This window comes from Onychomys torridus, chromosome 7 (genome assembly GCF_903995425.1).
Source record: "Onychomys torridus chromosome 7, mOncTor1.1, whole genome shotgun sequence".
Taxonomy (NCBI): domain Eukaryota; kingdom Metazoa; phylum Chordata; class Mammalia; order Rodentia; family Cricetidae; genus Onychomys; species Onychomys torridus.
The window spans coordinates 107,014,810-107,037,977 of NC_050449.1; the positions used below are offsets into that span (position 1 = coordinate 107,014,810).

Below are 23,168 nucleotides of genomic sequence, written 5' to 3' on the forward strand. Positions count from 1 at the left end.
TGCAGGATGCCTTGCTTCAAAACTGAAGCAGGCCAGAGCCAAGCCTGTGCCAGCCTGAGGGGAGGATTAGCCGGGGATGAAAATGACCAAGCAAGTACACAAGAACCATGATGGGCCTGTGGCCTGGGTCACAGATGGAAAGCCACCGTGGTTCAGCATGTGTGATCACCCACCATGGGGACCCGAAGAGGACCAGGGAAGAGGGGTTGAGACCGCTTGAAGACTGGCCTTCAGTAAGAACATGGGAAGCTGGCGGGGAGGGCTGGCAGGATGTCTTGGAGGGTGAAGGCTCTTACTGCCAAGTCTGAGGGCTGAGTCGGAGCCTCAGATTCGACATGGAGGAATGAGAGAATCAATTCCTGTAACAGCCAGGGGAGAGCCGGGAGAGGAGGAACACAGGTGTGAGGAAGGCAGCGAGGCCCTCCCACCCAAGACCTCCAGTGGTTTAGGGGACTCTTCTGCCTGGTGATGCAGGGAGCCCTGTGGGTATACAAGAGGGTCCCTGGACTGGTCACAACAGCACCCCACTCCATCCTCACTGCTACAGAGTCCTTGGATTTTTCACAACAGTTTCAAATTGAGTCCAGATCCTCCTATAAACCAAACACTAATGACATCCACTCGGGCCTCCCCACCTCAATCCTGCAGGCGCGGTTCTCCACCTTCCTAATGCTATGGCCCTTTAATATAGCTCCTCATCTTGTGGTGACCCCAATCATAAAGTGTTTTCCCTTGCTACTTCAGGACTATAATTTTGCTACTGTTATGAATCATAATGTGAATATATGTGTTTTCCGATGGTCGTAGGTGACCCCTGTGAAAGGGTCATTCAACAACCCCAAGAGATCGAGGCCCACAAGGGCCGACTGCTGCTGCCTTACAGGAAGGAAAGATGGGGTCTGAGGCCCAGATACTTTGTTCTCCCAAGGTGTGAGTGCTGCTGTCTATGCCAGGCACAGTGGAGGGTGGCCCTCCCCGGCCTGTGTCTGAGTTCTCCTCACTGTGTCCATGTTGAGTTCCGTGGAAACAAAGGCCTCCCTTCAGTGACGTCCCCGCCCCTCCTTAGCCTCCACTTATTAAAAATAACCTGGGATGGCTGACCTTGGCTAGCCCCACATGCTCCTTTCACCAGCCTGAGGCTACCCGGGCTACTGTCAAAGCCTATCAAAGGAGAAAGACAAAGGCCTTTCAGTCTCGACAGAAGGCTCCGCTCCTGACCTGGAAGCCCTGTGAGGAAGTGGGGAGGCCATGAAGCCTGACTATAGGTCTATCCTCCATAGTGCCTGCACTCATCCACCTGCACCCAGAACTGCACAGCTCAGGTCAACCAGACACAGGCCTGCAATCCTTAGGGGGTGGGGGTGTCTACCAAGAGCAAAGGCTTTCTTCTAACCCCTGTCTCAGAAGTGGGTTGCAGAATATTGGAAGAGGTTAAAGGAAAAAAAAAAAATCAGCTGGGCGGTGGTGGTGCACTCCTTTAATCCCAGCAGTCCGGAGGCAGAGGCAGGCGGATTTCTGAGTTCAAGGCCAGCCTGGTCTATAGAGTGAGTTCAAGTACAGCCAAGGCCATACAGAGAAACCCTGTCTTCAAAAAAACAAAACAAAACAAAACAAAACAAAACAACAAAGCAAAAGTCAGTCACAGAAAAAGGACACGGATTCCGAGTAACTCAGAGTGGACTGTTCATACGCAAACATCTCAGAAGGAACAGCTGTAAGCTCTTGGAGTTTCTGCCCCTCAGTTGAATCTTAGCATGTCACACCAGCAACAGAGAAGAAATGGGAACTCCGGCATCTCAGGAATGCACAGCTGGTTTAATATTTTCACACGATTTGAACCAACACACTAGAGAAACAGACACGAGAGGCATATGTCCTTGTCAACTAATGCAGAAAAAGCAACAATTTCAATATCCGTTCATGATAAGAAAGAAAACAAAACACCTCTCAGTAAGCGAGGGCCAACCTTAACCTGAACAGAGAGCGGTCAAGACAAGGCACAGCGAACTGTGCTTGGCAGGCTGTGAGAATGGTAGGCTGTCCCCCAGGAGGCCACAAGGAGAAGATAGCTTCTCACCGCTCATAATCTACTGCAGCTGGGACAGGAACGAACATGAAGATTGAAAAGGGAAGCGCACAGTTTTAGTTTAGGCAATGTGCTCATGTCTACAAAGCATCCAATGGAACTCAAAAAGAAGGTTCTGGAAGGAATGAGTTCAGCGATGGCGCGGGTTGCAAAGTTCAGTTTACAAGAGCAACCAAGTTTCTATGTGTGAGCAACGAAAATTGAAGTTACACACTAAAAACAAGTTCCACTTCCTTTTTGTTTTTCCAGACAGGGTTTCTCTGTGTAGCCCTGGCTGTCCTGGAACTCACTCTGCAGACCAGGCTTACCTCGAACTCAGAGATCTGCCTGCCTCTGCCTCCCGAATGCTGGGATTAAAGGCGTGTGCCACCACCGCCTACCTACCAAATACCACTTCTAACAGCAGCAAATCAGCAAACTGGTGAGCCAGTTCAACAGAACCTGGGTCGAAACCCAGCATGCAGGCTTTCCTTCTTATTTATTTATTTTTTTTTTTTGGTGCTTGTGTGCATATGTAGGTGTTGACAAACTGATTCTAAAATTTATATGGGAGGGTAAAGTGGGAATAATCAAAACAGTTTTGCAGATGATCACTATATAGTTTGAGGGCTTACTGTAAAGGTAATAGTAATTAAAGGAATGTGGGTTGGGCTGAAGTATAGACACATGTTGGTGACACTAAAGAGAAGGGGAGGGGAGGGGAGAGGAGGGGAGGGAGGGGAGGAATGAGACCCCTCAAGAACATAGTCAACTAATGTTTTGTCTGACAGAAGTATAAAGCAAGGGGGTGGGGAGAAGACCCAGTTAGTGAAATGCTTGCTACACAGCTGTGAGGACCTGGGTTCTATTCCCAACATCCATGCACAGCTGTGCACAGCTGTGACCCCCATGCTGAAAAGGAGGGGCTGACAGCCAGCCAGTCTAGTAGAATTAGTGAGATCCAGGCACACTGAAAGACCCTGCCTCAAAAATAAAGTGGCTGGGGCTGGAGAGATGGTTCAGCAGTTAAGAGCACTGACTGCTCTTCCAGAGGACCCAGGTTCAATTCCCAGAACCACATGGCAGCTCACAACAGTCTGTAACTCTAGTCCCAGGGAATCTGACACCTTCACACAGACATACATGCAGGCAAAACACCAATGCACATAAATAATTAAAAAATAATAATAAGGTGGGCTGTTATGAGATCTCAAGAATTTATTAAGGTATAAAATGGGGATAATGCACTCACTGATACAGAATAAGGGAGCCGTCACTGCTGATCCTGCTGGTCTAGCTACTGCTGTCCTGTCCTGTCCCTGGCGGGGCTGGGGGACCAGCTGCAAGCTGCTCCATGCCGCTTGACCTGGTTCTGGCCACCCAAGAGAGAACATGACTCCTCTTCTCCATTTGCTTAAGGGGCCACGTACACAAAGCCACGCCCTAGGGCTTGTACCCCAAAGCCATTGGCTGAACAGAACGAATTCCCACAACAGTAGGTTGGCTGTGATGGTTGCATACCTTTAATCCCAGCACTCAGGAAGCAGAGGCAGGCAGATCTCTGTGAGTGTGAGGACAGCAGCCTTGTCTATATAGGACTATATGGTGAGACCCTGTCTCAAAATAATCAGGTGGAGAGAGATGGAATACATTGATACTGACCTCTTCTGGAAGTAATGCTGCAGTAGAAGGAAGTTTGATGAGAAAAGACCCAGCAGAGAATATAGGTCAGTTGGCACAAAGTTCAGTGTGCAGCACAACATAGGCCAAGTGTGATAAGTGCACACCTATAATTCCAGAAAGCTTCTAGACTGAAGAGGAAGAGATCTGACCACTGAATGAGATCATGTGTGATCACATGATCCTGGGGCCCTAGACCAGAGGCCGTTAGTGAGTTGTGGTAAAGTCTGACTAAGACTTATAGATAACATCATCAGTGCCATTGACTTCCTGTTAGCAGTATGTCGAGAAGGCCCCTTCTAGAAAATGTGCATTGGGTACAGCACATCAGTAACTCAGTCTCAACTGGTTCAGAGACAAAATTGTAAGCCAGGCTAGCTCTCCCAGCCTCCCATGCCCGGTAGGCACACTGCTATGATTACAGATGTGTGCTACTGGGTCTGCATTTTATGTGGGTTCTGGAAATCAGAACTACTGTCTCCAGGCTTGCATGCAAGCATTCTTACCCACTGAGTCATTTTACCAGGCCTGCAGCTCATCTTTAAAGTAGGTGTCAGAATGATAGTCAAGCATAGCGTTGAGATCCAGAAGGTTTATCTGGCATCTCAGGGTTTGAAGGAATCTGGGTGTGAAGACTAAGGCCAGGCACAGCACATATCTTTTTTTTTTTTTGGTTTTTCAAGACAGGGTTTCTCTGCGTATCTTTGTGCCTTTACTGGAACTTGCTTTGTAGACCAGGCTGGCCTCGAACTCACAGAGATCTGTCTGGCTCTGCTTCTCGAGTCTGGGATTAAAGGCGTGCGCCACCACCACCCGGCCAATAAATACATTTTTTTTTTTTTATCCTCTGTGACCACTCTGTCATCTGGGAATTGCTCTCTGGTGTTTTCTTTCTTACAGGGTTTTCCAGGGTGCTGCTTCCTATGCAGAGGGACTAATGTACTCCAAGAGGGCTGAGAAATAATTGCCACTCAGAGGGCCTTAGAAGCTGGCCATTGCTGCTCGGCAGGCTAATTCCTGGAAATGAGGAAAGTCCATTCAGGAGGACACATTAGATGCCTACAGTATACAGTGTTGATGTTATTTAGAATCTGGCCACACTTAGAAGTCTTTAATGGCCTCGTGGGTTTCCCGGGCTTTTGTAACCAATGACCCCAGTAGACATTTATTCTCTCTTAGTTCTGGAAGCTAAATCTGCACCCAGTGGAAGTGAGGGTGGCAGAAGCTTGTTCTCTGTAGACTCCAGCCCAGGATTCATCTCCTCCTTCAGCTCTTGAGGTGCACAGCTCTTCCAAGGGCTCCAGCCTCACTACCTCACATCTTCTTCTTTATCTTCTTTCCCCTCACACTGAGTTTAATTAGGGCAACTTGCCAGGGGCTACACCACTGAGGAAAATGTCTTTGATTCCCCCTTCCAGAAAGATATTTTAAAATCTGATGGTTCATTTTCAAAAATGCCTCGGACCAGCTTAGGTCCTGCTACAGATGAACGGAAAACACAAGACCCCTGCTATCACCTGCTGGTCTAGCTATTCCTCCCCACCCAAACTCTGCTAAATTACCCCCCCACACACACCCAAAGTAGAGGTTTAGAGTAGAAAATTATAGCTAAACTTGCCTGCCGAAGTAAGACACTGTGTGGAGAAGTTGCAGCAATTACTTTTCAGTACAGAACGGCTGTCACCACTGATAGTGACTAGAGACACAATCATGGAAGCAACTTACAAAAGAAAGGTTTAACTGGGGGCTTGCTCACAGTCTCAGAGTTTTAGCACATGGTCATCATGGCAGGAAGCATTGCAGCATGCAGGCTGGGCAGGAAGCATGGCAGCATGCAGGTAGGCATGGCACTGGAGCAGTAGCTGAGAGCTTAGATGTTGAGCAATGACCACAAGGCAGAGAGTGAGCCAACTGGAATGGTGTCGGCTTCTAAAACCTTAAAGACCACCCACAGAGACACACCTCCTTCAACAAGGCCATACCTCCTAATCCTTGCCAAATAATTCCACCAACTGGTGGTACCAGGCCTTCAAATATAAGAGCCTACGGGGGCCAATATGTATCTTGCCCCAGAGTTCTTTCCTCCACCCAAAGTGGACAGGACGCCCTGACCAATACTGGGAAGACCTTGGAACACCAGTGTCCTAGCTGGGGATGGTGGCACACAAGTGTAATCTCAGCACTAGGAAAGTGAAGAGGCAGGAGAATTGTGAGTTCCAGGCTCGCTGGGGCAACATAACAAGACCTTGTCTCAGAAACAAAACCAGCACTGCACTGTAGACATGCAGGTCTGCGGCTTGTCTAATTTTCCAAGGGAGACACAGGAAATATTGGGAAGGTTCCCACTCCAGCAGTCATGGACTGTTCTCCAGGACACATTTGTCCATGGCTGTGACTTAGGTTGTTACAAGAAGTTAAAAATGAAACGGTGTGCTGGGCCGTGGTGGCGCACACCTTTAATCCCAGCACTGGGGAGGCAGAGGCAGGTGGGTCTCTGAGTTCAAGGCCAGCTTGGTCTACAGAGTGAGTTCCAGGACAGCCAGAGCTGTTACACAGAGAAACTCTGTCTTGAAAAACAAAACAAAACAAAACTCCAGGACACAGTGAAGGGGCAGGGAGAAGGCTCAGGTTGTTAGTTGATGACGTGTTCTCTGCATACGCAGGAGGACCCAAGTTGGGTCCTCAGCACCTGTGTGAAAAGGCAGGAGTGGTGGCCCATACTTGTCATCCCAGTGTTGGGGAGGTGGAGATGGGCAGATTCCTGGGGCTTGCTTAGCCAGGCAGGGGAGCTCCAGGTTCAGAGAGAGAACTGTCTCAAAGGGGAACAATAACTGAGCACACCTGAGGTTGACCCTTAGCTTCCTCACACACATGCACAAATATGCACCTCACCAGCACGCACAGCTAAGCACACACACACACACACACACACACACACACACACACACACACACACTCTGATGATTCAGTTATTGCTATTACCATGACATTGTTGAAACAGGAAAAAGGCTGTTGAAATCATTGTCTTCCCCATCGACTTTATTTTTCACTCAGTGAATGTCAATCCCCACCCTTCTGCTCTTATTTTAAATTAGAGTTGGGTAAGAACAGCACAGGTCTTTCAGTGACAGCAGCGTGTGACATGGAAGTCCTGGGGTGCAGGTCCAGAGGGACACTGGGAAGACAGCAGACAAGCCAGATCACAGCCAGCAGGAATGCAGCAGGTGTACATACTCACAGAGCACCAGATGCCGCCAGATGTGTTCAACCTGTGGCCAGTGGGCCACATGTGCCCCAGGACACAGTTTGCCACAGACTGCCAACTTACTTAAAACATTTAGATGATTGTGTGTGTGTGTGTGTGTGTGTGTGTATGAGAGAGAGAGAGAAAGAGAGAGAGAGAGAGAGAGAGAGAGAGAGAGTATGCAGTTCTCTGGTGTTGATTTTGTGTGTGACAGCATCTTCGTAGTGTGAAGATGGACACACCTGGCAGAGACAGACAAGAGGCAGCCCCAGTGACTTCCACACAACACAGCAGGGTATCCACAACTCCCAGCTCCGATGTCCTCCTGCTCAAGTGCCCAGACTCCCTGTATCCACCAGGGCATCTCTCCAGCAGCTAGGGACGCTGCTGAGAACTCATTCCTCCATGCCCTCTGTTCTTGCTTCCCTTAGGCATCTGCGGCTCTGTGGCTCAGAGGTCTTGGGGCTTCACTGGCCTTTTTCTACAGTGTGGCCAATGAGGACAGGACCACTCTCCCTGGCCCCCCAGGACAAGCTCTGTGGCAGGCCTCCCTCTTCAGGGCTCCCCATGAAGTTGGCTGAGGCTGGGCCCAGGAAAACCTGCTTTTGTCTAGCTCCATCTGCCCAAATCTCTTCCTCACCCCATAAAACAGCTGCATAAGCTCTCCCAGCCAGTTCTGCCTCCAGGTCCACTGGCTGCAGCTCTCCTCACTTTCCAGGTTCCAGATAACTCCAGATGTGTACTCTAGCAGTGGTACTCTGAGCACCGTGGGGAGCCATGCTCTATGACAGTGTGAGGCTGGAGAACGCAGGCTCAGGGCAGGGCAGGCTTCTAAGAGCGAACATTTGGTCCATGAATGCTACTATTAGGAGTGTCTGTGAATCTCCTCTCTTGCCTTCTCTTCCTCACTTCCCTGTCTCTTTTACAAGATCTCACTCTAGTCCAGGCTGGCCCCAACCTTTCGGTAATCCTCCTGCATCAGCCACCCAAGTGCTAGGACTGCAGGGGTGAAGCAGCATGCTCACCTTGTATATGAAAAACTAAGATAATATCTACAAAGGACTCAGAGCTAACACGAGGTGGGAAGGAATCTGTGCCTGCTGGTGGTGACTGCCCACACTAACCACGGCAAGCCTATTCCCTGGAACACAACGCTGTTGGAAAGGATGCTCCTTTCGGTCCTTTTAGGGTTTTACAACATGGCCAAGGCTGTACTCAAACCTGCATGTTCCTGCTTCAGCCTAAATTCCTGAGAACTGTAATTACCCATGTATGCCACCACACCTGACAGGATTTTAATTTCTCCAGAATAGCTTGGAAAGGGACCATAGAGACGAGGCGGACAGCAGAGATATGGCACCAATTCTACAAGCTAAGTGGTTAGACAAGATACTCAGGTTGCCTATATCACTGCCTCATCTGTAAAATAGGAATGCCAGCTAACACCCAAGCACAATATAGTAATGATATGAGCTTTAAAAAAATCTTTAATTATGTGTATGTGCGGGTCCATGCACATGAGGAGGCCAGGGATGTAAGTGGGTTTGAGCCCCTTGATGTGGGTGCTGGGATCCAAATTTGGGTCTTCCTCAATAGCAGTATGCTCTCAACTGCTGAACCATCTCTCTAGCCTGACAAAAAAAGCTCTTACTTTAAAAAATTCCATACAGGAAGCTGGGCATGGTGGCACAGGCTTTAATCCCAGCACTTAGGAAGCAGAGGCAGGTGGATCGCTGCGAGTTCAAGGCCAACTTGGAACACAGTGATTTCTAGTACAGCCAGGGCTACATAGAGAAACCCTGTCTTCAACAAAACAAAACAAAACAAAACAAACAAACAAACAAACAAAACCAAACTCCACACAGGGCTGGGGACATGGCTCAGTTAGTAGTGTGCTTGCCTAGCATGCAGGAAGCCCTGAGTTTGAGCCCCAGTTCCACCTAAAACTGGGTGACAGTGTGCACCGCTGCACCTGGAATCCCAGCACTTGAGAGGAACAAGAGGACCTCCCCTTCAGGAAGGGGCAATGTTCCTTTAAAAGGCTTTTACTGCATGTGTTAGGCCCTCCCTTGGGATGAGCAGAAGTGGCTGCCTCTGGGGCCCTGACCGTGTCCTCAGCAGCCCTCACCTCTGCAACGGTGTGATGTACTCCTGGGAATGACGCTCTGCCCCTTTTTGTATATCATCATTGGTCAGCATCAGGAATTCACCCTTACTCAGGATGGACTTACATGAGAGTATGTCTCCCTGGGGTCCCCCAAGGGTGTGTCTGTCGTGTTGAACCAGTCTGGGACAGCCTGCTCACCATACACAAAAGCTGCAGGCTTGGTGAGGAAGAAGTGACTTGGTTGGCCCTGGCCAGGTTCAGGTGCAGAGGCAGAATTCAACAGAATTCAACACGGGGAAAGTCTTGATTATTTCAATGGTTCTGTTTATCCAAAGGGGGAAGAAAAACAGCCTGGGGGACAGAGAGATGGCTCAGTGGTTAAAAGCACTTACACCTCTTCTTGGGTTTGGTTCCCAGGACCCACACGACAGATCACAACTGCATATATATATATATATATAGCTTGTAACTCCTGTTCAGGAAATCTTAGGTACTGTGGTGCACACAAAATCATGCAGGCACACACACACACACACACACACATACACATAAATATAAATAATAAATCTAAAATAACCTCACACAGCCAGGGGCCTGAGACCTCCTAGGCCAGTCTTTTCTCTCCATTGTGGGCTTGGATGGTGCGGCAGAACAGTGTGGGACAGTACCTCAGCCTTCCAGGACCCTGCGACGATACTCCTATTCTGTGTAGTGAGTTTTCTTTCCTAATAAATTCCTTTTACCCTTTGAGCAGACTCCCGTGGATTTCTCGCAAAACCGAGTCAGTCTGGTGAGATGGGAAGCTGCAGCTGGCAGGTCAGGAGGGCTTCCAGGGCCGAGGTTGGCCAGCAGCGGCGCAGGCGGCAGGCAGATGGCAGGGAGGAAACAGATGGGCTGCCCACGAGCCATGCAGGAAACCATGCAGGAAACTGGGGTAGGGGAAGGAGAGGCCTTCTCTACTACCAGAATTGGAAGAACTACCTACACCTTTCCCCGGGTGCTGCTCCCAGCATAGCCAGGAGGGACCTAGAGGGTCTCTGGGACCCACTGGACAGTTTAAAACAAAACTAACCAAACAATAACCTCCTGGGAGTGTTGGCACGCTAGGGGACTATGCACCCTTTCCCCTCCGCAGCCCTGCAGCCTGGTGCACCCTCCTCATGGTCTCCAGGCAGAGTACCTCACCTTTGGCCAGGGGTTCTCAGCACAGCATCAGCTGGCTCTTCAGGATGCCTAGTGGGGGGGGGGGGGGAATACTTGGCCATGCCTGCAAAAGCCTTTGAATCTGCAGCTTGAGGATATAAAGTCTCCTACTTGTAGGGCTCTACCTTCTAGAACTGTCTGTGGTCACTGTCACCATGAATTAAATACAGGCACATTTCCAAGCGTGACTAACTAGCCTGTCACTGTTCCTTTTCCAAAATGCCAGGCATCAAATCCACTATTACAATTATGATTACTATTCTACTTGGCACGTTGAAGTCTGTGGGCAATAAAGGGAAATCCATTAATTTACAGACATTCAAAGTCTAAAAACTAGGCCTGGGAGGTTGATAGATGCAGCCTGGGAGAGAGGCGCTAGCTGTGCCAGCAGATGACTCAAGTTCAATCTCCAGAACCCACATAAAAAGCTCCACGTGCAGATCAGGTTTGGATGTGTGCATGTGCGCACGTGAGTTCTTGTGGGTGCACACACACAAACACACACACAAAGTAAGTGAAATAAAAAATATTTTAAAAGTCTGGAAAAGCCTGGACATGGTGGTGCCACCTTTAATCCCAGCACTCGGGAGGCGAGGGTAGGAGGATCTCTGGGAGTTTGAGGCCAGGCTGGAAAAATGTTCAATGCCATCCACCTCCGAGGGGCACAAAGCTCTTCATTTCTTTCTGCAGAAGGCAGGTGGCATCTATCCCAAGGAACTACTGGCACACTTGTTGGACACAATTTCTCTACAAGGAAGGGCGCTGTGACCGTGTGTACATCGACAGGCCTGGAGACCGTGAACTTGAAGTGAGGCTGTAACATGAATCAGTGCCTCCATGCCTGGCTGCAACCATGCAAGGAAAAAACAGATCGCAGCTGGGCCTACTGGGGGCATCCTGTCATTTCAGTACTCTGGAGGTGGAGGCAAGAGCATCATGAGTTCAAGGTTGTTCTCAGCTACATGGAAGTCTGAGGCCAGTCTGGGCTGCTTGAAACGCTGCCTCAGAAGGGGTGGGGGCCAAGACACAGTTGAGGCCAGGACCTCAAGAAGAGTAACCAGTGCTTTTAACTACTGAGCCATCTCTCCAGCCTTATTATCCATTTTAAGCATTTAATTTAGCCTTTAGCAGAAAGTGGCTTCCTGTTCTCGGGTCAGGATTGGGCAGAATCTTAGCAATGTGTTTCTTGGCTGCCCTTCAGTCTCTGTATTTCTGGAGGTAGAAAATGAGGGTGCAGGTCACACTTGGATGGGGTCTGAGTGCACCTTTACTGATTGTAACAAAAGATATGAGGGAAGCTAACATATTTATTTATTTATTTTGCTCTTTTTGAGGCAATCTTACAATGTAGCCTTGAACTCACAGATATCCACATGCTGGGAATTCTGGGGTTCAAGGTGTGTGACCCCATGCCCCCTCCCTAGGCAGAGTCTGTTGTAGTCCAGGTTGGTCTCGGACTCTATGTAGCCAAGGATGATCTTGAACTTTTGACCATCCTGCCTCCACCTACTGAGTAGCTGGGATTACAGGTGTGCACATCACTTCTAGTAGATTCCACAAAGCTGTCCTCTGACCTCTACATCCATTCTTTCCCTTCCAGCTATGGCCCCTTGGGCACCCAGGTGACACCAGAAGACTGGCCCATCAGCCTACTCTCTGTGAGGCTGGGCAAGCTGTGGGTGTCCCTGAAATAAAGTCCTGCTTCCCATACCCGGAGGCTGCCCAGATGCTCTTTGCCCCATGAACTGCTTCTCTTTCAAATGGCTGACTGGGCCTTCATTCCGGTCTCCTGTGAAGTCCAGCGGCTTTTAGTCTAGTCTCAACGGCTGTCTAACCTTCAACCACAACTTTGAACCGTTTCAGTCACCACCCCCAAATCTCTGCCCACCAACAGTCACTTCTGACTTCCTTCCACCACTGCAGCGGCCCAGCCCTGAGCGGCTACTGATGTTTGTCCGTGTCTGTGATAATTTGCCTATTTTCAACATTTCAACTGATCAGAACCACAGAACGTGATCTTTTGGTGGGTGGCTTCCCCCTCTCACTTAGCACACTGTTTCTGAAGCTCCAATACAGTTGCTTATCTCAGGACCCCCGCCCTTTTCTTTTGCTGTATTATACTTAAGTGGAGTGCTTTTTTTCCCTATTATTAATTCATTCACCATTTGGTGGGTTGTCTGTGTTGTTCCTAGTGTCTGGCTATTGTGGATGCTTCCACAAAAATGAATATATATGAATGTACATTTTCACTTCTCGTAGGCTAGCAGGAGTAGTGGTCACACACACACACACACACACACACACACACACACACACACACACACAGCAAATTCAGGTTTTCATGCTTATGTGGCACAACTTCTGAGATACTGCATACTACATCCTTACAGGAGCTGTGCCATTTCACACTCCCATCAGTGGTGTCCCAGAGTTCCACCCTCTTTACACCTTCCACACCCTAGCCATTTGTCATCTGTCCCTTGTATTACCGTCAACATCATGTGTGTGACATTGTCTCACCATGGTTTGGATTTCTCTGGATTGTCAGCAAGTTCAAACTCTGCCAGAATTGTGTGTTCTGGGGACACAAGGGGACACGTGTGCAAAGCAGACGTCAGTTGCTCCCACCAGCTGGGTGGCTTTAGGAGCTCATGGCCTTTCAGGCGGTTTCCTCACTAGTCAATGACATGTGACTCACTCCATTCCTTAAAAGCACTCAGTGAGATATGATACAGTCATGGTGTACAGTACTGCAATTCCCTGCACATTATTGAAAGCTGTCTTAGAAAAAAGAGCCTGGTGTGGTAATGAGTACCTTTAATCTCAATACTTGGGAGGTAGGGACAGGCAGATCTCTGAGTTCAAGGCTAGTCTGGTCTAGAGTGAGTTCCAAAACAGCCAGGGATATAAAGAGAAACCCTGTCTGGAAAAACAAAACAAAAAGATGCTTTTAAACGAATTCCTTCAAGTCAAGAACAGTGATCATGTGACTAGCCCATGAAGACATTGAGCACAGGACTGTAAGGTCACCCCTGTATAAATGACACACAGACACCAGGACTCAGGTGAGTCTCATTTCTTTCTTGCCTCTGGCCTCTTCATTTCTAGAAGTCACAAGCCCAGAGGAGCCTAAGGCAACTTCCCCTAGGTAGTCTGTAACCCTTCTCTTGTAGCCCAGGCTGGCCTGGAACTCACTGGGTAGCCGAGAATGACCATGAACCCCTGATTCTCGCACCCCTGCCACCTGAGTTCTGAACGCTGAGGTTAAAGGTAGGAACCACCATACCCATAACTAGGGTGACTAGGGTGCTGGGAATTGGTCAATTACATCTAATCTTTCGGTGGAACACACTGAAAACACTTCATATAAAGTTGAGACACAGAGGTCTGTATGGCACTGAGATAGTGGCCCTGGAGGGTGCTGTCAGTGAGGCGGCTTCTGCTTGCCCAACTGATAAGTGGGAGGTTTCTATCAATGAAGACCCCAGGTCAGAGGAGAGTCCCAGAACAGCTGGGCTGAGGCAGGAGCCAGACAGGAGGTCCCAGCAGGCAGCCTCACTCCCAGGATTTGATGAGCTTGCTGCAGCAAAGGTGGGAGACTCCTGGCCTGGGTTTTAAGAGGAGCAAACAGAGAGGCAGCAGGCAGATGAAGTCACTGTTAAAAATCTCTGCTCTCTGATTTTGAAAGGCCCTTTCACTGGCACCCATAAGGTGGCACAATATCCCTGCCCCTCAGATGCATGGGCCAGCATTAACGTCTCTCCCCTCCGTTATTAATGTTGTGCACCAAAATCACAGGCTAACACAGACATTTCTCACCAGCTTCACTTGTGGATCAAGGCAGAGGCCTCTAATCCACACCTCTGCCCATGGCCCTCATCTCCACCTGTGCCTAGAGTCTCTGACTCCCGCCATCTTTTCAAGATCAAAGAGCTGGTGGTATCTAGGTTTTGTTTGGCTGATCAAGGCCCTTAGCCTGGGTCCCACACACCACTCTGGACCAAACCCAAACAGCTTAGCACCACATGTTCAGTTCCTTTTATAAATGTCTCTGTGTCCTGATTTTGGTCCATTCAGGTATCCTTCTTAAGAGAGGGAGAACTTCTCCTTCCTGCTTTCCACACAGAATGCCAGTCGCCTTTCTACACACCAAAATGACGGCCACTGGTGGCTGAAAGCTCTGGCCCTGTACCCTAGCCCCGAGGGGCTGCTCCAGCTTAGCAGGCAGGACCCAGTTTCCGGGTTTGTGACCTTGCACCCGGGTCCCTAAACCTCTGTCACCACAGCTTTCTACAAAACTACTACTCCCCTCTCCACCCATGGTGAGTAGGGAGTCAAACCGTCCAACCCAGTTCCTAAACACACCACACAAACAGTATTGAAGACGAGACATTTCAAAGAAGTTGAAAAGCAAAGCAAAACAAACAAACAAACAAACAAACCCCCCCCAAAAAACAAAAACAGGAGGAGGAAAAGAAGGGTGGGTAAAGAGCGAACTGGATTAGGCCTGGCAACTTCTAGCCGGGCCAGAGGCTTTTTGGGCAGCCCTGGTCACACTAACAACCGGCCCCCTCACCCTGCCTGCCTCCAAGTGACCACCAGAAGCCCCTCAGCCACAGGCCTTCCCAGTTAACCATCTGCCTTCGGAGGAGCCTCTGAGGCCTGGGGAAGTGCAGGGGGCCCGGCGATCCTTTCAAAGGCGGCGCTTCTCCCCGTCCCCAGTAGAGATCGGAAAGCCAAACGGAGCCCTCAGCACTCGGGCGGTCGGGCGCGGCCTGGGGACGGCAGGGACCAGCCAGGGACTCTCCCTCCCCTGCCCGGGTGCGAGACGTGCGGCCTGGAGAAGGGGAAGGAAGACGAGGAGGAACTTGCACCCCAGGTTTCGGTGGGGAAGCCGGGGCCCCGCAGGGCGGCGGCTGGAGAAGGGAGGGGGCCCGGGGACCCTGCGGGCTGCTCCGGGAACTTTCTAGGAGACACTAGGGACACCAAAGCGGTGCGCGGCGCTCCCGGAGCCCCGGCCAGGTGCAGCCCCGAGTACGCGTCCCCAGGCCACTCCACTCTTCTTACCATCTGCGCCACTTTCAGCAGGGCGCCCTGGGTGCGCGGGTACACCCGGTCCAGCAGTCCCTCCGAGGGCTGGCCTGGCCCCGGCGCGCCGCCGCTGCTGCACGTGGTCCGGATGAGCCCCGATCCATGCGACATCGCGGGGGCCCAGACAGGCCGGCCGCCTCCGGGCCCCGGGACCTCTGGCCGGTGGAGCTGAGACGGGACGGGGCGGGGCCTCAGGGGCGGGGCGCACGGGTCCCTCTTCCCAGCTGTGGCGGGACCCAGAGACGACCCGCAAGCTGCTGCCCACCAGACGCGCGGAAGTTGGACTGGTGTGGGCAGGAAACCGGACGCCTGGGGCACTGGCCTCTCCCAGGAGTGCACCGCCCAGGTCACAGCTGGTGACGAGCCTCCAGGGATTTTTTTTGTGTGGGTGCGGCTGCCGCTGGGGGCTGACACCAGTAGGGAGAAATGCTCAGAGCATACCCTGCGTGTGCATGTGTGTCTGTGTGTGCACAGGTGCGTGCACACACCTTCCTTCCCCCACCCTTCCTCTATTCTGCTTTCTTCCTTCCTTCCTTCCTTCCTTCCTTCCTTCCTTCCTTCCTTCCTTCCTTCCTTCCTTTCTTTCTTTTTTATTTATTTATTTTTAAAGGCAGGCTCTCTCTTGCGGGCGTCGTGGCACATATTTTAAATTCCAGCACTGGGAAGGCAGAGGCAGGAGGATCTCTGTGAGTTCGAGATCAACCTGGTTTACATAGTGAGTTTCAGGGCCTCCAGGACTACATAGAGAGACTTTGTCTCAAAAGCAAGCAAGCAAACAAACAAACAAGTCAGCAGTATCTCACTATGAACCCCTGGCTAGCCTGGAACTCACTATATGAACCCAGCTAACCTCAAACTCAAAGGTATCCTGCCCCCCACCCCCAGTGTTGGAACGTAAAGGTGTGCACCACACTCCACTGAACTTTTAGATGACTCTAGGCTGTGTAAAGTTGACAGTTAAAATTAACCAAGAAACATCCTCAGTATTGTGAGCCATCTTTTTAATTATGTGTGTGCATGTATGTGTATGCAGCGCGCGCGCACATGACATGCAGAGGAGGCTGTTGGTGTCCTGCTCTGTCACTCTCTGCCTCTCAGAGGCCCATATCCCTCCTCTTTGTATTAATCACACTTCCTTCCCACACTGAGAAAACACCTAGCAAAAGCAGCCTAAGGAACCAGGAGTTGATTGGTTCACCAGGGAAGGTTTTTTTCTGGTCTGTTATTGGACCTGGGATGTCTCAGAAGTCACACAACACAGGCTTAGTCTTAATTCTTTTTTTTTCTTCCCTTCCCAAGACAGTTTCTCTGTGTAGCCCTGGTTGTCCTGAAACTCGAAGAGATCTACCTGCCTCTGCCTCCCAAATGCTGGGATTAAAGGCTTTTGCCACCACCACTGCCTGATTTAAGGCTTTTAAAAAAAAAAAAATAGACTCCTTTTTATTTTTAAATATATATATATATATATATATATATATATATATATATATATATATATATATATATTTATTTATATATGTTTATGAGTGGTCTGACTACATCTATGTCTGTGCACCACGTGTGTGCCTGGTGTCTGAAGAGGCCAGAAGAGGGCGATACAGACAATTGTGAGCTGCAATTGTGGCTTGAGGTCAGACTGTACATCTTGCTGATGTACTCAGCAGTAACTATTGCCCCTATGATGCCAGGAAGCCTCCCCCGAATCCATTCTTCCCTCACACAGTCCAAGTACGCACCTTCACATCCAGTCGTACTTACAGTATCTTAAATCATCTTCCCTGTATCCCACATCACCCACGCTTGCCTTTTACAGCTTTCTGCTTACAGGTCACTTCCTGTTTATTTTTTGTGTACTTCAAAGACAGGGCCTCACTAAGTAGCTCTGGCTGATCTTGAACTCTCTAGAGAGACCAAGCTGGCCTCCCACTCACAGAAATCAACATGCCTCTGCCTCCTGAGTGCTGGGATTAAAGGTGTATGACACCTGTATGTTGTTTATTTAAACTTCTTAGATTCACGACCCTGCAGGCAAACTGAGTAATTTTCTGCTCTAAACTAGTTTGGGCAGGAGAGGATGGATGGGTAACTAAGCAGAATTTGGGGGAGAACAGCAAGACCAGCAGGTGATAGCAGGGGTCTGGTGTTTTCTGTTCATTTGTGCCAGGACCTAAGCTGGCTCCAGGCACCTTTGAAAATGAAATGTTAGATTAGTTTTTTTTTTTTTTTTTTTTTTTGTTGTTGTTGTTTTTTAGCTGAGGATCGAACCCAGGGCCTTGTGCTTGCTAGGCAAGCGCTCTACCACTGAGCTAAATCCCCAACCCTAGATTTGATTTTTAACAGTGCTTGTCAAGTAGCCTAGACTGGCCAGCAAGTCTCAGAGATTCTCCCATCTCTGCCTCCCCAGTGCTGGGATTGCAGGCATATGCTGCCTCACCCAGCTTTCTGTGTGGGTGCAAAGGATGCAAACTCAGGTCCTCAGGCTTGTGCAGAAAGCACTTTACCCACTGAGTCAGTCATATCTCCAGTGCACATGTGTGTGCATTGTGTATACTCACACACTTACATTCCGGCATTGTATGTCTATGTTATTTTCTTTGGAAACTTTTCTTTTCCATTACATTTCAATAAAGGCCATTTTCCCACACAATGCCATCTTTTCAATTAAAACACTAATTGTCTTGGGGGTATAAAGACTTTGAGTTGTTTTTTCCCCCAGATGTGTCTTCAGCACTTCATACAGAGATACAATTTGCTTTTGAAATCTTTTGTGTGCTAAATACCCTGAAGGGATTTCTTCAGTGAAGGGAGCAATTTAAAAATCTGAAAATGAATTATTGCAATTAAATATTTCCTCTCTCAGTTTTCTTACAGTTTTCAAATACTAGCCAAATATTTATCATTAGGAGGATGGATTGGAAAAGCCATGAGTAAAGATGAAATGCCTCAAGCTTTTCTTTTATTGATTAGCCTGGAGTAGGTAAACACATTAAATTAAAGACCTGCCCAGTTCCATCTAAGAGGCCAGGAAACGCTGAAAAGTGGACTCAGCTGTTGAGCACAAATGATGGGAGAGATGATTTTTAGGTGAGCATACAAAGTAACGGCTTTCATCGTGGCATCTTAAAAATATTTTAATTACGTGTGTGTGTGTGTGTGTGTGTGTGTGTGTGTGTGTGTGTGTCCCACCGTGAGGTCAGAGGGCAGTTTGCAGGAGTCAGGTCTCTCATTCCATTATGAGAGTCCTGGGATTCAAGCCCAGGTCACAGGTGTGGTGACATCTTCACCGCAAAGCCATCTTGCCAGTCCTACGTGGAACCTTCACATATAAGTGTCACTGTGCTTTCTCTTCCGTGTCTCTCCCCCCCATTTTCTTCTATTTCCTTTTCCAAACAGGTCCAAACAGGTCCAAACAGGTCTCACTATGCAGTCCTAACTGGCTTGGCAGTCTCTATACAGACCAGGATGGACTCGAATATGCCTGTCTCTCTTAGGACCTGGCATTAGAAGTAGCTGATGGGAGTGCACGCCTTTAATCCCAGCACTCAGGAGGCAGAAGCGAGTGGATCTCTGAGTCGAGGCCAGCCTGGTCTGCAGAGAGTTCCAGGACAGCCAGGACTACACAGAGGAACCCTGTCTCAGGAGGAAAAATAAAGGATGCAGCATTAAGCTGTTTTGTTGTTTTGTTTTGTTTTTGTTTTAAACAACAAAAATACAACTCAAATCAAATCCAGTTCAAATGCTTCAACTATTGACACCAAACCAAACCAAAACAACCCCTAAAAAGAATAAGAGACGGTTTATTCTGAAGCCAAATTTGAGTGACTGTGGCCTGGAACCCAGATTAGGTTAGCTCAGATTCCATGTTCCCCTGCAGAAGCACTTGTATAGCTTTTTACAGAACAGAGTCACAGACAAAGGCAGGTTAAAATCCAATCATGGATGCATCCGAGAGAGGCTGTCACTGTAGGAAGGCCTTTCTGGAGGCCTCAGCTGCTATCTGATGACTCTCTTAGCTTTGGGGTTGTGGAAGCCTGTGTTCTGCTAAGTTCATAGATTCCAGAGGTTTTCAGGCTATTACTCACAGGTTGTTAGTTGCTAACCAGACACAGAAGTGAGCAAGGAATGGCCATTCAGGGGAGGGGGGATAGCGTGAGAGATAAGGTAGTTATCTGAGGACCTGGAACATTCCAACCTCTCCACAGCAATACAGTTCTATCAGTCAATCAGTTGTTACAGACATAGCTTCTTTCCAGGAATTCTTGTTGACACCAGCTTTCTGAAATCATTGTAAACTTGGAGATGTTTCACCAGAAAGGTCTCTTTATTTATTTTTTTCTAAAGAAAGAAAATTTTCTTTTGGTTGAACCCATGTGTATTGTTTTGATGAGTTCTCAGGGACGTTTATGGGCCTGCTTCTGAGAAACCAGAGAAAGGCTGATGGGAAGATGGTGTTCATGATGGTCTTTGGGATTTACAGCCTAGGAAGAGCCAGGCTCACCCCAGAGGACTTTACTCCCTCACACTTGAAAGAGCCTCCCTTGGAAGGGTTCCAGAAACGCCTTTTTAGGCCTCTATTTCTTTGCCCTTTTATGGAGCCTTGACAGCAGGATAAAGTACTTGACAAAATCCACTGGGTAAGTGGATGGTGTCCTTTCTTTGCTTAGAGAGAGGGCAGAGAAATGGCACACAAGACTGTTTTAATTAATTCGTTTTTGGTTTTGGTGACCTGGGGGATTAAATACAGTGAGATTACCCAAACTTCACTTTTTTCTTGTTGTTTTGAAATACACTCTTGCTTTGTAGCCCTGACTCACTAGGAACTCTTTCTCATGTAGACCAGGCTGGCCTTGAACAGGAACAAGCTGCCTCTGCCTCTGGACTTGAAATCGTATACCACCATGCCTCCTGGGTGTCTGAGTCCATGTCCTGTTGCTGTGAAGAGACACCATGACCATGGCAACTCTTATAAAGAGGACATTTAATTGGGGCTGGCTTACAGTTCAGAGGTTTAGTCCATTATCGTTGTGGTGGGGAGCATGGCAGTATGCAGACAGACATGGTGCTGGAGTAACTGGGGCTTCCACAACTGGAACCCCGGCAGCAAGAGCAAAACCACTGGACCTAGCTTGGGCTTCTGAAACCCCAAAGTCCACCCCCAGTGACACACTTCCTCAACAAGGCCACACCTCCAAGTCTCTCCCAAGTAGTGCCACTCCCTGGTGACCAAGCACTCAAATACATGAGCCTGGGGGAAGGGGAGGACATTCTTTTTTTTTTTTTTTTCCCCTTGGTTTTTTGAGACAGGGTTTCTCTGTGTAGTTTTGGAGCCTGTCCTGGATCTCACTCTGTAGACCAAGCTGGCCTTGAACTCACTGAGATCCACCTGCCTCTGCCTCCCGAGTGCTAGGATTAAAGGTGTGCGCCACCAGCCTATGACCCAGGGCCTTGCGGCTCTACCATTGAGCTAAATCCCCAACCCGGGGGAGAGGGGGCATTCTTAATCAAACCACCACACCTGGCTTTTTTTTTTTTGAGACATTGTTTCCCAGTAGACTAGCTGTCATGGTGGTGGTGAATGTACTCACCCTTTAGATCAGTGAGTCCTAAGGCTGCGACTCTGTGTACTTTTGGTGCTTGTCCTGGATCTCACTCTGTAGACCAGGCTGGCCTCGAACTCACAGAGATTTGCCTGGCTCTGCCTCCCAAGTGCCGGGATTGAAGGTGTGCACCACCAGCGCCCAGCTAGGCTGTGACTCTTTACTATAGTTCCTTACGTTTTGGTGATCCCACCATAAAATTATTTTTGTGGCTACTTCATAACTGTAACTTTGCTACTGTTATGAATCGTAATGTAAATATCTGTTTTCTGATGGTTTTGACCCCTGTGAAAGGGCCATTGGACCTCAAAGGGATCTGTAACCCACAAGTTGTTTTAGACCATGTGGGCAGTGAACGTGTTCACTCTTTAGACCAGCACAGCATGCAAAGTCTATGCAGTATATCTCCAGGAGCAGCAGCCTGGGCAGTAACATGAGAGCTGCTGGCAGCTTTACTGTATTTTTTGCCAAGTTGCCAAGCGACAGGTTGTCCCAGGGATGCCATGGAGAACCAAATAAACAAGACAAACCCAAACATACAGGTGAAAGAAACAGCTCTGATGGACAGGAAGCTCGGAAAGCCCTGGAAGCCCGTGGGACGTCATATTGAGAACGGGTGCTTCAGCCCTGCACAGACAGCAACCCCACTAACGTTTCTGTGGTTTTTCTTGTTTTTTAAAAACTCAAGTTGAAAAGTCACCTCAAGATACTTGCTGTAGCAGCAGGAACTGTCCCGCCTAAAAACACTTCCTCTCAGTGCACACGCCTGGCTCATCTGAGTTCTCCCACTACCTGATAACTGCTACTGAAGATGCCATCAGAGTCGAGATGAAGATTTGAAGTATGGAGACATTTTGGCGTGGAAGTTCTGCTCAAATTTGGCACACTTGTCTCTGGAGTCAGCAAGATCTGTGTGTGTGCACCCACGCTGGACAACCTTAGATAGGGTTCCTCGGGTGCTGTGCACCTTTTTCGAGACAGGGTCTCTGTCACTGGCTGCCTCAGAACTCCACAAGTAGGTTTAGCTGGCTGAGAAGAAACTCTGAGGGGTCCACCTGTTTTGCTTCACTGGTGCTGGGATTATAAATCCACTATGGCTCAGCCCTTCAAGGCTAGGCTCACAACCAAAAATAAATGCACTACCAGGCCTGAATTTTTTGTGGGGAGTGGGAGGCAGGGTCTGATGTAGCCTCAGGCAGACCTTGAACTTCTGATCCTCTAGCTCCTACCTCTTGAGTGTTGGGGTTACATGTGTGCGGGTACCTACGCCAGGGATTGAATTTGGGGCTTCTAAAGTGCTCTTCCAGAAGAGTCACTGCCTCCGCATCTTTTATTTTTTATTTTATTTATTTGTTTTTTGTCTTTTTTTTTTTTTCCAGAGCTGAGTAGTGAACCCAGGGCCTTGTGCTTGCTAGGCAATCGCTCTGCCACTGACCTAAATCCCCAACCCTATTTTTTATTTTTTAAATGTAGGTTCTGGAGATCAAAGCTAGGTTCCCTGCTTGCAAGGCAACTCAGCCATTTCTCCAGCTCTCAACATGATTTAAAGGTGCCTGTACCGGCCGGGCGGTGTAACACATGCCTTTAATCCCAGCACTCGGGAGGCAGAGGCAGGTGGATCTTTGTGAGTTCGAGGCCAGCCTGGTCTGCAGAGTGAGTTCCAGGAAAGACGCAAAGCTACACAGAGAAACCCTGTCTTGAAAAACAAAACACAACAACAAAAAAGGTCCTTTAATGGCTACATATTTATTTTAATGTGTTCTAGAATGAACAAGCCTGTCCTGGTGGCATCTTTCCCAATAGCTCATTACAGAGCCTGAGACCATGTCTCATTTGATTGCTCTAGCATATGGGCCAGCATGTAAGAGTCATGGGCACTGTGGCTCCCAGATCTGAAGAGATGGGCTTTCTTGCCACCCTGTCCTGGTGACAAAGGACAAGTGTTTTCTGACAAATATGGCTGCCTTTCCCAGCTGCAAGGCTCTGGATGCGCCCCCTATCCGTCATATTAAACATTTGCTGGGGCGTTGTGCCATTTAATCTGGTATCTTCAACATTAGCTTTGGAGAGCTATCACAGCAGGTAAGAGCCGCACATTGCTCCTGCAGGGGACCCAGCTCCTAAGTGCCTATACACCAGCTATAGGGGATTTGATGTCCTCACCCTATACATACATACACA

The 23,168-nt window shown here is 48.8% G+C and overlaps 1 protein-coding gene across 1 annotated transcript in view; it reads right to left on the reverse strand.

Moving 5' to 3' along the window:
• The window catches only part of Cmtm7 (CKLF like MARVEL transmembrane domain containing 7), a 29,503-nt gene extending 13,814 nt beyond the window's left edge, over positions 1-15,689 (reverse strand). The window contains exon 1 of the mRNA XM_036193191.1: positions 15,367-15,689. Within this exon, the coding sequence (XP_036049084.1) occupies positions 15,367-15,501 (135 nt within the window). The 5' untranslated portion in view covers positions 15,502-15,689. The remainder of the gene's footprint in view (positions 1-15,366) is intronic.
• Between the last annotated feature and the right edge of the window lie 7,479 nt (positions 15,690-23,168).